General features: G+C 37.0%; 1 protein-coding gene across 1 annotated transcript in view; it reads left to right on the top strand.

Moving 5' to 3' along the window:
* Positions 1 to 423: 423 nt before the first annotated feature.
* Positions 424 to 16,363, top strand: part of PHIP (PHIP subunit of CUL4-Ring ligase complex) — a 165,373-nt gene continuing 149,433 nt past the window's right edge. Inside the window, exons 1-6 of the mRNA XM_075202675.1 lie at positions 424 to 636; positions 748 to 806; positions 936 to 965; positions 1,462 to 1,521; positions 15,363 to 15,513; positions 15,604 to 15,702. Of these exons, the coding sequence (XP_075058776.1) occupies positions 444 to 636; positions 748 to 806; positions 936 to 965; positions 1,462 to 1,521; positions 15,363 to 15,513; positions 15,604 to 15,702 (592 nt within the window). The 5' untranslated portion in view covers positions 424 to 443. The remainder of the gene's footprint in view (positions 637 to 747; positions 807 to 935; positions 966 to 1,461; positions 1,522 to 15,362; positions 15,514 to 15,603; positions 15,703 to 16,363) is intronic.

The raw sequence follows: 16,363 nt of genomic DNA, 5'->3' as shown, positions 1-16,363 counted from the left end.
GTAAATGTAACATTTCTTTTAACTGACCAGTGGATGGCTGTTGAATATTGCTAATTTTAATATTAAAATATGCACAGTTCTATATAAAACAAAAAACATTGTGCACGTTTTGACATAATAAGGGAATACATTAAATAACACACAATTTAGGTAAGCCAATACTTTTAAGAATACGAACATGGCATTTTATATTTAATATACAATGTGCCACATTTTAATTTCACCATTTACTGCATACAACTAAGAGCGTAATTTCAACACTTGAAGAGATTACAGAATTAAAATTACGGGTTTTCCATGAGTGTTAAAGTTATGCAGTGTTTATGAAAAGAGTGGGGGACTTTTTTCTTGTCTTCTTTAGTGCTGGGCGGAGGGATATCACAGTAAGTGAGATCCGATCTCTCTCAGGCTTGTTGTTTCCTCCTCCCTCCGCCTGGTTTTGCATGGTGGAGAGCGGAGGCTTCTTTCTCCTTCCTGCTCCAGACCCTGACAGCTCCAGGGGCAGGGCCCGGGGATCCGCTCCGGCGGCGGTGGCGGGAGGAGGAGGAGGCAGTGAAAGCAAAGGAGGAGGGGGGATACTCAGTCACCCCAACATGTCCTCCTCCAGCAGCCAGCACAGCACCGAGCTCAAATCCGGTATGTGCGACCTCCTAGCACCCCCCAACCCCGAATAAACAATATGTATGGATTTATACAGTGTACTATCTATGTGCATGGACCCTCATCATTTGTTTCTGTGTCTTACAGAGCTGTATTTCCTCGTTGCCAGATTCCTGGAAGATGGACCCTGCCAGGAGGCAGCTCAGGTATAAAATAACCCAAAGAAAGGGGGTGGTTCCCCTTCATTCAGCCCCAGTCCTGTACTAGCCCCCCAATAACTGAGCAGCTGTATTGGGGTTCAGGATCTGTTGTGATCATCTTCTCTCTCTTTTCAGGTCCTGATCCGAGAAGTGGAAAAGAAAGAGGTGAGCGGGGGATACGATCGGAGGAATCGGGGACGGGTTATTTGAGCGCCCCCAAAATGTGTCGCTGTGTATTGAGCACTGTACCCCTCGATCCCACACTGCCCCCCTGTAGAGCTCCTGGCGAGAAATTTCTCACAAGACAACAAGAGAATAAATGCCAAGGCGCTGAGTGTGCTGCTCCCTCCCCCTTCCCAGCCAAGCATCATTTAGCAGGGGGCGTGGGAGCGATTTATTTAGTATTGGGGGGCTTTGGGGTAATTTCTCCTGGCTATCACACCCCCTGCCCGCATTTAGGGGTGGCCATAGGGTCGGTGGATTGTAGAAAGCCCACGAGAGGGAGAGATCAGGGGATCAGCCTTCCTAGGTGATCAGCATGAACAGTACAGCCAGACATTTCATTTAAAACCGAATATAAATATAAGTACTTTTTGATGCGACTTGACCAGGATGTGTGTAAATGGTAACAGACCCCTCGGTCTATCTCTTTCTGTTGCAGCTGCTGCCAAAGAGGGCGGACTGGACGGGCAAAGAGCACCCCAGGACTTACCAAAATTTGGTGAGACTTTCCTACTGCCGAGGAAAAGTTTTTTATTACCTTATATTTTCACTCAGTGAAATAAAATTGAATTTCCCGCATTTTTGCCACTGATGTATAGTGCATGCAATAAGCCTTTACAATAGGTGTATCGGGACCAAACGAGGTTTTATGTGGTGGTCGCAAGGAAGGTTTGGTGGTGGTTACTTTTAGGGTGGTCGGTTTTAGTGTCATTAAAGAGTCAGGTAAATGCCATTCTAATATGCTAGGAATAAAAGAGACGTCATAGATGTTGTGCAGCGAAGATAGGGAGGAGGGACTTGCAGCCCTGGAAGCAGAATCAGGAGAGGGAGGAGGTGGGGAGGCGCTGCTGCTGCTCCATGCACTCAGCAAGCTCACACTGTGCCTCAGGCACAACTCGCAGCTGAGATCACTGCAAACATGGCAAAAAGTGCTCAGCTGACCAAGAATTCACCTATTTATTTATAGTTTCTGATACATACGTGATTATTTCTGATGTAAGTAGATTATACAGACATTGTGTTGAGAACTTATTTTGTACATGTCATGTTTAAGCTGTAGAGTATTTTCCTGACTAAGCAATGTTAGGTAAGATGTTTTTTTTTTTTTTTATGAATGTTGAATTCGTGTTATTTGCTGCTAAGTGTACATTGCCGTGTTAAATGAGTTTTTAAAATACTGATCTAGTTTTTTTTGTGTGCCCCTATTGTTTGTTTTATGGTCTCTCTTGGATTATAGTATGTAATAGCTTCTCATGTACTTGCTGTTTAACACTTTTTAGGTCATTTGAGTTGTGTTTCTAACATAGGCAGGTTTGACTGTTACGTTTGTTGATTTGTTTCTGTCAGTTTGTTTCCTATTACAGTATAACAAGTTCCATAAATGTTTCAATGTCTTTATTTTTTTGTTCTGCAAATGTGGAAGGATTTTTCTTTAGGAGGTTTGCAAAAATATTTTCTTTCACCTTAGTGGTGGTATGTTTCTCATCTTAATTTTTGTTCTTTCATTTCCACAAGGTATGGTAAAAATGCCTTTTTGTGTAATGCACTGAAGCTGATCTGAATGAATTTCTTGTTACAGCAATGATCATTGTTTACATGAATAGGGTTGTATTTTTGTTATAGCTGGATATGGTGGACGACTAAAAGCTACTTTCAAAATGAATGTCTGTCTCAAGCCATGAACAGTCCTGAGTAAAATGATTTTTAATTTATATCAGTCGTTGTTCTATTTGGGATGATTGCCAGTTGACATATTCAAGGCACTAAGTTAATCTCTTCTGAATAAATTGCTTTTATCGTTGGGTCTTCCCTCTGTGCTTTTCAGCCAAGTGTGTTATGTTATGAAGTAGAATTGTTTTTTGTTGTCCTAAGATATAACCACTTTGTTGTGAATTCTGTATTGTGTTAATTGTCATTGCAACCACCTTCCCACAGATAAGTTGAGGGGGGAAAATGCAATATTTTTAGTAAAGGTTGCAGGAGAGCATAGCTATTAGTGCTCTCAAGGAAGAAATCTATCAAAGGCAATTTAGATTTAAAAGTTTAACATTTTGTGTACCTATTTATTTTTGTAAACTTTTTTTTTTTTTTTCCTTTAAAGCCAATCTGATTGGCTGTTTGGGCCATTGATTTGTTAAGATGGGATACTTGCTTTTTTAAATCAATTCAGCTGTCAAAATATAAAAGTTCAACCAAAACGGCTACTACTTTTTTTTCTTTTTAAATATGTTGTATGTTTAATAACATTAGATATAATTACTTTTTTGAGCGGTCATCCTTTAATATTAAGCAACTGGGGGGTAGTCTTATGGACATTTTTATGGTGTTTCACTTGGTGTATACCTAGTTACAAATTTGAAAGAGTTATACAATGCTAAGTGCAAGATTGAGTGGAAACAACCCCTTGGTTAGACAACATGTGCTGGTTCCCAATAGTATTAATGAAACTCGTAGCATGGGTTTATATGGAAGGGGGGGGATTGGGAGAATGCACTAACATAAAAAAAAAAAAGAGCATACCGCTTCCAAAAAACTGACTGCCCAACACTGATTGTACTGGGACTGTACACAGCATTATCTAGGCTGTGGGTACTCGGGTAGTGGGGAATATTGGAATCTATGGAGTTGCAACTTAATGGTCCCATTATAATGGTAATGCGTTCATAAGACCCCCCTTCCCATTGTACAAATGTAGTATAAGTAAAACACTCATTTATTAAAACTCCCTAATAAATGTTTATCACTTGTCCTTGCCATTATCCAAAAGAATTCTTGCATAGCTTACATCACATATAAATGCTTAATTCATAATCCTGTGATCCACTCATTTTAGTACCCATAGTGGGTATGTACACAATCCACTCTTGTGGATGTTGTATGGTAACAGGCTTTGCAGGGCACTTAATGGAACAATGTTCAAATGTAACTTTCTGCAAACTTTCACACAGATGCAAGTAGAATTGCCAATTGGTACAGATATATGGAATATAATCTATATATAGTTATCTTATTGAATAAAATCATAATAATAGTTATTCATGTATACGTTTTTTTAAACAATAGAAAATATTTGTGTTTTGAAAAATAGGTTACCAAGGATGTAAATAGACAAAGAAAATCCAAGTTTCATAATGAATTTGCTCAAGAGAACCCATAATGTGAAAGCAAACAAAAAAAAAAGCTTCCACCATTTTGGTAATATAGTTATGTAGTAATGGGACAAATACCACTCAATTTTCCTTTAAGAAGACATGATCAAACCTATCCAGTAAGTATATGCGTGTCTATTTCCCCATAGAATAGGTCTTGGGTACTTTATCAAGGTTTGGCTACATTTAAGGAATTGTTTGTCCTCATTTGGCCGATTTTAACATTGTCTCTTTGCCAGCCTCAGAAGTAAATGCTCATGCTTGTTTTTTCCTTTTAAAACTTTTTTTTTTTTTGTCAAAGCTGAAGAGGTTCCGCATTTTTTAAATCTTACAGCTTATTATGATAGGGACTTTTTTTGATGTCAGAGCAATTCTGCTTAATCTGAAACTCATTCAGAAGTTGCTTCTTTAGTGCTGGTATATTTATATAATTGTCCTTCAAATTGTGAGGAACTGTCTTGTTATAGCAATAAATGCTGCATCATCATTTTTTTTCACCCTTAAACCACCTCTTTGTTTAAATTTCACATTTTGTAAAAACAGCAGATTATCCATAATGATTAAACGCAATGCTTTATATCGCATTTTTGTCCACATTGAGACACAACCTGTCTGCAAAGAGTGAGATCATATAATTGATATAAGTCTATATAAGAATGTATTACCCATTTATAATTTTGAAATGTATTGAATATATGCATAAAAGTAGTATTTTCATTTTGTGTCAGCTTTGACTACACTTTAGATGATTTAGAAGTAAATCTCCAGATTCTTGCATCCTTCAATTTGTGCAATTTAACACATCAGTGATTCCTGGACAAGAAAGTGCCTTAGATTATAGTGTCTGCTCTCTACATAATATGAAGGCAGCAGTTTTGAGAGTATAGAGGTAATTTGACACCGATCTTTAATAATATAAAGCTTTTTTTTTTTTCTTCTTCTTTAAGATATGTGGGGCTAGTATAGCTGTTAGAATACATTTATGGCCATTCTGTCAAATGTAAGCATGCCAACTATATAGACTTCAGGCATAGTGGTACAGATCAAGTCCATAGCTTTCATTATAATGATACTGATCAGGTATTATAATTAGGGATTATTGGTGATAAAATATTTGCATGGCAGAAAGGGAACAGGGAACTGTATTTATATATATATATATATATATATATATATATATATATATATATATATATATATATATAAAATCTATCACTGCATTCTTGTTTGGTGTAATTTAATTGTTCTTGTCTTCCTGTGTTCAGTGGTGCAACAATATTTTCATACCACATAACTTATAACAGGTATAACGTTTTCCATATTTTCAGTTAAATTAAAACATGGTGCATTTTATGACTAGTCTGTACTTTTATCTATAGGCTGGCCTACTTCAATAAATACCACAGTGGATGGTCCTGGCAGTAGACAAAAATATATTTTTCTTATAAATATGGTCTTTCTATAAGGCGTCTTCCTGGTTGTAAGCGGCTTACCTGCTGTTGTACAAGTAGAAATGTTTTTTATTCTTTCCAGTTTTTTTTTGTACCCTTTGATCATGTGTGTTATGTAGTTCTTGCAATGTTTTTGTTTAAGCTCTCTGAAAGTAAGCTATTGGCTAAAGGAAATTTAAAAATGCAAAATTAGCTTTCTCAAGTACTGACAAATTCACAGAGGTCGACATAAATTAAATATAGAAACTTTCTTTTGATTGAAGCATAAACATATGAGGAAGCACCACAGTAGTAGTTTTTGATATGTAGTGTGGTGAAAACATGTCTCTCTGAATTATCTGTAGAAGTTATTACAAAATTGAAAGAGGTCACATGGTCTTGAACTTTTTTTTTCAAAATGGATTTTAAGCCTTTTCTAAAGATCTTATCAGATAGAGAACCATTTATAGTTTTCCATATGGAAAATATTTCCATCTAGGTATATTTACTGTGCAACATTTCTCTTTATATATCAGGCTGCAATAGACCTCAATTCTATTGTTCTCCCCTGCTCTCACCACTAGATGGCTAGTCACACCAGAACACCCATTCAACATTTATATGCTTCACCCCTTTAAAAGTGTGTTTTAGTTTGAGAGTTATCTTTATATCTTGCGTCGTCAGCTGTTTTGTACTTGCACATATTACACACTGATGGCTTATTAGATTAAACATTTTATTCCTTTTTGCTTCAGAAAAAAATGTACTGCGATTCTTAAGTCCAATGCAATTTAAGACTCTAAAGTACTTTTGGTTTAGAAATCTGTTTCACAATGGGCTAAGCAAGGCAGCAGCATTTTGGGAAATTTGTGTGGTTATAAAATCTGGTAGTGGCAGCTAGATACATTCTTAAATGTACGTAAAGTGAAGAGTGGTTTCCTCTATAGAAAGTGACAAACTAAGGGATAGTTAAATCTTATCCCCTTAAGTTCCATACGTCACAGATTTGTCAGAAGTCTGTCCCTGACAGGGTATATCTATTCGCTATGAATTGATGGCGCCATTGTTTCCTAGGGAATTAATAGCTAAACTCTCATACCTTATTGATTTCAAGCCAACCTCTTGCCTCGACTGCGTAGGCAATGGGTGTACTGTCACTGCCAGGGGCGGATTGGAAACTTAAAGCTGCCCTGGAAAAAATTCTGAACATGGCCTTGTAGGTGGGACCAAATAAATTGTAGGCAGAGTTAGCACACCATACAATACAGAGAGCTTTCCTATGACCGCAGTACAGTACCGAGAGCTTTCCTATGACCGCAGTACAATAATGAGAGCACTCCTATGACTGCCTCACACTACCACTCCCTTCATCATGAATTAACCCCTCTTCTAAATCGGTAACTCCAGCTTAATCATGAAACCTCTTTCATTATTAACCCCTTTATAATCATTAACTCCCTCCACCAGTTTAATTATTAACCCCCCCCCCTGTCATAAATTAATTTCATTCATATTCATTAAACCCCCTCATTACCATCTTCTGTCTCATTAAAAAACTGTATGTGTGTGCACCCAGTGTGTGTCAACAAATACAAAAAGCAGTGCTGGAAGCAGGTTAGCTGATGTAAATGAGTGAGGTCATGAATAACTTAAAACAAATAATTTAATATAATATAAAACTTACATAAAATATGCAAAAATAATCGGTAATGATGGATATATCAGAATAGTAAACAGCTCTATAAAGCGTATAGCTATAAAGCCACCTGCAACTCGTAAGAACTAATAGACTAGAGACAGTCTTGATAAATATCGATAGTATAGATATTGTAATACCAAGATAGAAAATTATGGTGAGCTGTAGGATAATTCAAATGTCACTGTACCAAATGTATTCCACATCGAAATTAAAATGCAATAGTAGGATGCAAAAGTTCCGCACTTGAAAAGGTGAGGGCAGTTGATATACATTCTCAGATCTTACTGAGAAAGTCCCAGATTAGCTATTTAGCCTTCCGAAATTAATATTGGACTTTTTGTCCAATATAGTTCCCATCCATAGAAAGTCCGTATTAGCAAATGAAATCAAATGCAGATATTCAATAAACAGAATGAGAGCAACCCAAGGCTTGTACGTGCATTGTAGCTTCTTAAGAGATATAAATAAACATTCAGTAATCGGCGTATATCAAGTGTAGATGTAATGTCAGGAGTCCGTCTGATAAACTGCTCTGATGGTTGCCGTAATAGAATGGCCTCATCAATAGATATAAAAATTCCAATGCATATGAGTAAAAAGTGGATAAGAGAAGCCGTTTGTCCGTTACAAAAGCAGAACTGTAGATCGCTGGCACTGCATCTTCTCCACGCCGCGATCACCGTCTATGACAGCAGGGGTATAATTCACAATTCTCCGCTGAATACTCCCAACAAGTGTGATGCTGATTATCTGGATACACCTAGCCTGACACGTTTCATCATAACAAACGCTTTCCTCAGAGGCAATGTCAACAGGCACCAGAGTGTGTACCAGTAGTTTCTGAAAAATTACTTGCCATAGGATGTCCAGGGACAGCACAGCGTGGCCTCAGTGAATAGGAAGTATCTAGATCCTGGAATGTTGGGGGCCTTATTCAGAAAAAAAAATGAATACATGAAAGTTAGAAAACACCAACCAGACCCAATGTTAAATCAATAGCACCCACATTTAATAATTAGGCCCCAACATTAAAATAATATTTACATTTGATAAATAAACCAATATCCCTCTCTTCAAACAGCCCCAGCGATAAAATAGCATTTACGTTTAATAAGCATAACCATTTCCCACAACCATCCCTGGCATTAAATAATTCATATTCCCATTTAATAAATGGCCCTCCTCCCCAAACTCGGCCCCACAGTCAATTCATAAACCCAAACCACCCCAGCATTAACTGAAAGGTCCCGTCGCCTCATCTTAAATTAATAGGTCCGACAATTAAAGTAAAAAGCCACATCTTTAAATTAAACACAATCACCCCGCAAATAAAATAGAATCCATTAAATAATTAACTCCCACCCACGTACTTAGACACTCTCTCCCTACCCTCATCACACATTATATTAACACCTCCACCCCCCCTCACACATTCTAGAAGCATACCATCCCCCCCCCTCCCTCGCACATCATTATGGTAACATACCGTCCCCCCCCCCCCCCTTCCCTCACACATCATTATGCCAGTATACTATTTCCCCACCCCTCTTCCCTAATTATGGCAGCATACTATCCTCCCACCCCCCCCTACGTCATCATCATCATCAACATTTACTTATATAGCGCCAGAAGATTCCGCAACTCTTTACAAGTTATTCCAATGCTGATAATATTAACCAGGCAAGGCTATAGCCTAAACAGTAATTTACTTTAAATGTTGAATTTTGAGCGATGATGTTGCCATTTGTCATTTTAATAGTAATTTAGGTTTAGGAAAAATTGAGTCCTTTAGACCATATTGGTATTGAGATCTGTTACCCTTTAAATGGTACCAGTCTATTATTATAGTCCAAGAAAACGTCAACCACAAAACATCTGAAGGAGAATATTTGAGTTGCACGACAGTAAATGTCATGAAGTGATCCTTTTCCTCTTCGCTAAAGTATATTGTTGTCCAGGGCAACAACTTAAAATCACTTCTAAATGATCTTTGTACAAGTTGCCTGAAGTCCATGATTGTGGTTGCCGGACCATTACTGGTCTCTTTTGTAGCTATATCACTCACACCCCCGTTCCCTCTCCCCTCTCGCTTACCTGGTACTGCAGCGCTGCTGGAGACTCCCGTTGCACCGCGCTCACATGAAACGGCACCTGTCACGTGGTGCACGTTCCATGTGACATACTGCAGTATGGGGACTGGAGGCAGCCACAATAGGGGGATGAGGGACGGATCAAGAGAATCTTGGCCCCATTAAGGAAGGTGGCTGGGCCCCGAGGAGGGGCCAGCCACCTAATACACTGCCAGCCCCCCCACTGGCACCCGGAGGGGGGCGGTCTCGATTAATTTTTTTTAAAAACATTATTTAGGAGGCCATGGACCGGCCAAAGTTTGATTACACATTTTTTTTTTTTTAAATTCCCCAGCCCCCCCCAAGTAACTCTTCAGGTGGCCTCCTGAGACCATCAGCCTACCAAGAAAAGTCCCGGTAGGTTCTATGCCCAATCCGCCCCTGGTCACTGACATTTTTCTTGATTATTGCAAAGAAAGTCTCACAAAAAAATTATAAACTTCTGGTAACTTCTTTTATTGTATTTCATCAATTTTAACTAACTACTTTCGAATTCATTTTGGCAATTGTCACATGGCAGAATTTGAGATATAATCTATAGATAACCACTTCTTAATCTAAACTACATTTTGAGTGTTGTCTATTAAATATGAAGGCTGGTATATGCTATACTAACAAATTCACAGCTTTTGAGGTTTGCTGGTTCTATTAAATTGTGTGGTATTACAGCTTTAAAAGAGGTTCCTGCACACCTGTGCTATCTGCTGACAATTGCCTTCAGGGACTTCAAGCCTGGCTTCTAAGGTGGCCTCCTTCTGTGGGGAACGAAACTCGTGTTTCCGGTCTGAAGGCTGCGACCTTTCTGTGTAAAAGTTTAAACATTGCAACTATTTAAATCAGGATTCGAACAATTGTTCCAGGAGGCAGGTCAGTTATTAAAAATGTTGTGGAATAGTTGTATTAAGGGTAAGTAATATTTAAATAGCACAATATTGCATAAATGCCCCTTCATATACCACTTTTGGGAGGCAAAAACCTGTTTTGTTTTTTTTCTAAATAAACAGAGATGAGGCTAGTCTATGTATAATCAGAGTATGAAATGTACTATCCAGGTGTGATGGTAGTGATCTGCATAATCAGTACTCTGGGGGAAAAAGGCAACAGTAATTATTATGCAAACTGTAAGGATGTCAGTCGACTGCTAATGTAAAGTAAAAATGTTATATAATCTTTTCTGCTGATGTCTATTGGAAAAAATCATTTTGGGTGGAGTTTGAAATTAACAAATGTTTACTTGCTTTTCAAGCTCTGTTTGCTGCATCCATTGAAGCCCACTTACTGTAAAAGTCCCATGTTGCACTCTTCAAGCTTAACCAGTTTCAACCAAGTTCACCCTCCTCCAGTGAACTTCCCATTAATAGGATTTTAAAGTGGCAGTGGCATTGACACTTGCTCTGTTTGTTTTAAAACAAGTGGAGTGAGATATAAAGTAAAAGATATTTAGTTTGTCAACGAAATCCACTTTAAATGTGTGTGTATATATTATGTGTGTGTGTGTAAGGAATTTTAGCTGATGTATCAGTTTGACGATTGTTTGCTTTGTTAGTCCCTTGCACATATTGCACCATTCTCTTCTGCTTGAGTTTTCTTTCCTTACTCAGACTTGTTTTTTTCTTCCCATTATACTTTTCTTACTGCAGAGTTGTCCAGCTATTATATACTGTCTCTGATGACATGCGCTGTTTGATGTTACTACGTATTTCATTTAAGTGTACATTGTGGAAGTATTTTTGCATATAACAGACTCTTGCGCCCCCCCCCCCCCCTCAAATCCCACAGAATGGATGGGTTTTGTGTTTATCATTTCTAATTAGCCTCTATAGACCCTTTTTGGGTGTTTTTATGTTGCTCGTTTCTGTCAGAGATGCAGTTTTCTGTTAGAAGCATATGCGGGCCTGGCTGCAAGAATTACCGAAATCAATGAAGTGCGGTGAGGGAATTGTTTCTGTATTGACATGGAAACTGCTACAAAGATGGGGGCGTTACAGATTCAGGGATCTGTAATAAGCATTACAAAAAATAAATAAATATTGCTTATCTGCATTTTCATATGTTACTAGCAAGAATTAAATAAAATGGCATAGTATGTCACATCTTTTGCAGATGCAAATCTTTATTAAGTTGGTAGCCTAACTGAATTACAACAGAAAAGTTAAGCATATAGTTATCAGCAAAGCATCACCCATGAGTATATTGCCCTGCGTTGATGATACTATTGCATCTAATGGAGAAAGAACTGCATAGCTGTGTTGTAACAAGGGGCAAAAATAAACTGTAGTGTATTCACTCAAGTTGTGGCATTGTATATTTCTGGAACAAATGGTATATTGACGTGGCAGTGTAAATGGTGGGGGCACTATCCAGTGTATATCAATTCCATGGAGGCATTTGTCAGATTCTCACATTAAAACAGCCTGTGTTATCTGTGACTTAGATCCTGCGCTATAGATTTGTAAATGTAGAACTTCATCCTTCTAAATACAAGTGTGTGTGTGTATACTGTACTATGCAGGGAGAAGGTTTCCTCCTTCTCATTACCATGTAAGTAGTATCCTTTCAATTTCCCCAAGGCTTATGATTCATCGGTTTACTGGTATAAGAAATCTGTATCTTTATTTATCTTTATTTATCTCCATGGGGCTAATGAGAATATTATGATTATACATTATATAGACAGTATACATTTACAAGATGTTGTTGCTAATACCGGGGAAGTAAAGGAGATTACAGATTGCATTGACACAGCTAAACCTCACCCAGCTATAAAACATTCCCTGTATACTCTGTTTAGGTCTAAATATTTATATGCCTTTCTTAGCCTGTGTTTGAATTATTTTGTTAAGATTCTTTCTTAATTTACAAAAGCAAAGGGTGTGTTTTTATTGTGAATTATGGAAATATCTGTGCGTTAAGAATATATTCTGTTACTAAGAAATCTTGTGTTGGTGGTGGACAAATAAGATTCAATGCTGCCTGCTCTGCACAGGTAGAAATAAATACTATCTGCTATAGTCAATTCATTGTGATGAATGGAAAAAGGATGATTGTGCAAGTTGGCCAGCATCATGACCCTTTTGTAAGGTGCGCTGATATGTGGCATTTTATTTTACACACTTGGTTTACCCTTGTTGGCTGCCGGCTAAATGAATTTTACTGATCTGTCATTCAGATACTATAACACTACCTAATTTTTGGGTGTAATCTACCTGTTTAAAATTACCTCTTGGCCTCTTGATTTAAATGATCTAAATACTATCTGTCTGGGGCAGTTTTGTTTCCAACTTATACTTTTAATCTGGTATTCTTTCCAATTAGAATGGCTTGATTAAACACCTGAAGATGGGCCTGTACACACAAATGTTTTCTATTTTTTGATTGTTAATTGGAATAGAAAAATATTCTGTCTATTGGAAAAAGGAAAAAATGAGCCAAAACACAAAATGCAATTATCTACCACATAAATTAATTTGTTTGCACACTGTTTTCTGGGGGACTTTTGTATGCCAAGGCATTGAGAAAAGTCATAAATGTGTAGAAGATGGACCATGTTCTTGCTGCTGTCTATTTTCTAAGTGTACAGTTGTGCTGGAAACCAGAAGTATTGTTCTACGTAAACATGTTGCTATTCCCTTGTTAGTCTGTGGAAGTTTTTTTTTTTATTTTAGTAAGGCTGCTCCTCCACAAACAAGCCCCTTAGGACCAATGAGTGAGAAGCACCTGCTACTTGGTTTTGTTAAACACTGATCAATGAATTGAAAATATGATAAAATCTAGGAGCCATTGTTTCATCTATACGACCTTCCTTACTTTTAATTGATGTCTACAAGACACTGTCAGTTTTGTATAAATATTCTAGTACCAATACAAAAAAAAATCAACTCTACTGTGGTCTTATTTTCTAGATGGAGTGGACAATCTGCATCGCCTAATTAATGTTTTTGAGTTATTTTTAGTAAAATTTATAATTTTCTGTCCCATAATGTATAATCATTTGGGAACCACATTGTTACTATATCATTTAATGAAATATGTAAATATTCAAGGATATTTAAACCCCAGAAGTACATTTCTAGCTCCGCATAATTTAAAATAAAATGTTAAAATATTTAAAAAATCTTGCATCAAGGGGACACATTCTGTTTAATGGGAGTTTTTGAATCGAAACTTAACAGTTCTTGTTTTGGACTAACTGTGGTATTTGATAGCAGATATAAATGTAAATAGAAGGTTTTGCCATTGATGTGGATTACTGTGTGTGGTGAGGTGTGATTGTTTCTCGGTAGAAGACCTCATCTAAGGAAGAATTGGGCTCTAAGTTTGATCTGTTTTCTTGCATCCTTGTTATGTGAGCTATGGCTTTTCACCAATAATGATGTGACTACAATATTAAGAGCTTTGCCTAATATATATGATGGGCCTTAAGTAGATCTAATCTTACAGTAGTATTTGATATTTACATGCTGTAAGACTGAATTTGTAGCGTTTTTAAAGGTGACTCATTTTGTACGTTTTTTAATATATATATATATATATATATATATATATATATATATATATATATATATATATATATATATATATATATATATATATTAATCTACTAGGCTTTTGTAGCAAATCAAATTTTGTTTCTTGTTTTTCTTCAGCTTTCAAATAAGAGATAATTGTTGATGAATAGGTTGAGTGAAAAGGTTTCTCCTAAGACTGGTTTGATGATCCTTGTAGGAATATGATTTAGTTAAACTTTTTCATTGTAGAAAATCACATTTGGTAAATATAAACATGATTAGGTTAAACAGTCTATTCTGAAATTATTTAACTCCTTTTGTTACATTTGTAAGAGTTAAATTGATTAATTCTGTATCTTAAAAAATAATAATAAAACCGTATGACTTTCCTACATCCTGGTTTGCACTATATTATCTCTTCTCAATGCCACCTTCAGAGGGAGGTTTCAAAAAAGAGCAATAAGCCAAACTAGAAGGGCAGCTGTGCACAGTGAGAGAGCTCTGGAGAAAAGATCGGGCACCTGTTTCTTTTACTAGATTGTGGGCGTATTGATGGAAAAGACCTACTTTACAATATCTGCCCACTGTAAGGATTAATTTTTAAGGAGGACAACCCATAAAAAAACAAAACTACTTCCAACATTTGTAAGAAATACTCCTTAATCAAGCTCTTAAATCTGTTTGAGTGTCTGCTCTTCTATTTGTGTTAAGAAGCGCCACCATATATCTGGTGAGCTTTTACTGAAGTTATGAACATAAAGTTCCATGCATACACTTGTTCATGAAATTCATAAGTCCGATATATAAAGCGACATAACATGACAAGTATCCATTTGTCTTATAAACAAATGCAGTATAGTGGGCACCACATATTTTACAGGGAGCGTGTTAATTGATGATTCTATTTAAAGTATTGGGTATTTTGTTAAGGATGTGTGTTGTGTACCTTAAATCGATAAATGAGCCAATGCATGCGCTGTGAAACTTTGAAAAGCCTACCAGAACTAAGGGGTATAGTTACATATTCCAAACCCATTTGTGGGAACCACTCTATTGACACCTCACTTTACATACATGTGAAAGGGTTCTTACTCGTCCTAAAGTTTATTATTTATTGATAAATGAATAAGCACAAGGTTTAGACTTATTTTTAAACTGCTAGTTTCCAATTTTAATTGTTTAAACTGTTTTCAAATGAAGTGCAAATATTTTCAGCTTTGAAATAAGCACATTTATTACGTTACCTTTTTACATTTCAGTTACATTTTTTTAACCTACAAAAACTGGTCTTTAAATGCAAGTTATGAGCAGTAGCTCAGATTTGTTCACGTTTTCAAGGTACTTGTTGTGTTTTATTTGCATCGTACAAAGACCTGTAAGTGAAACTGTATACTCTGAAATCAAAGTGATTCTGTGCTTCTTTAGGTAAAGAATTACAGTCACTTGGCACCTGACCATTTGCTGCAAATATGCCGGAGGGTAGGACCACTCCTCGAGAAAGACATTCCTCAAAGTGTCCCTGGAGTGCTGACACTATTGGGAGCAGGCCGCCAGTCTCTGCTTCGCACAAATAAAAGTATGACCATTTTACAGATCTTTCAGTCTTAATTAACTTAGTTCTAATTCTACATGGCATTACATAATCAAATGTTTGCTTCTTATATAGGCTGCAAACATGTTGTTTGGAAGGGTTCAGCTCTTGCAGCTTTACATTGTGGACGACCTCCAGAGTCACCAGTGAATTATGGAAACCCATCAAGTATAGGTAAGTGCAGAGGGAATAATAAGGCTTTTAGTCTCTGTCCATATTTATTTATTTTTTTCTCTCCCCCCCCCCCCCCCCCCCCCTCCCCCTTTGAAGGTCTTTATCAGTCCTGTGTTTTAGGAAAAAGCCAGTGGGATTTCCTCCTCAAACGTATTTATGCCTTTTCCATCCAGTGACTAACAAAAATAGGAATATGGTGTGGTCATATTAAAATCTCCCATGTGCACTTTTTCCCAAAGGGTAGTGGCATTGAAATTTAACAAAGTCAGTATATATCTATTACATAAACCCAGCATCATTCATAGACCATATCTGTGATTGTTTGACAGAAATTCAACCTTTACACTACCTGCAATATACAGACATAAAGAGAGATGCTCCTGTGACACACTTACACTGAGCACAGAAAGAGTAAGAATTGACAATACATTAAGAGTGCAAGGGTTGTGAATCTCCTTTATTGAGGTAAAAATGAAGTCCTTAGGTCAGCTTCCATCCACAGCACTCCTCGCATACAGTCCTGATGGGAAATCTTGTCTGGTCCTTCACCTGCTGTCTCCATCTATATATAATGCAAACCTAATGATCTGTATATAACGAGTCTAGCTTATAATAAAGCCCCCAATTATGCATCATGTTACAGCCTTGGTACACTTCCCAA

The sequence above is a fragment of the Mixophyes fleayi genome, chromosome 3 (genome assembly GCF_038048845.1).
Source record: "Mixophyes fleayi isolate aMixFle1 chromosome 3, aMixFle1.hap1, whole genome shotgun sequence".
NCBI lineage: Eukaryota > Metazoa > Chordata > Amphibia > Anura > Limnodynastidae > Mixophyes > Mixophyes fleayi.
The sequence above is the reverse complement of the archived record's forward strand: the minus strand, read 5'-3'. Positions and strand labels throughout refer to the sequence as shown.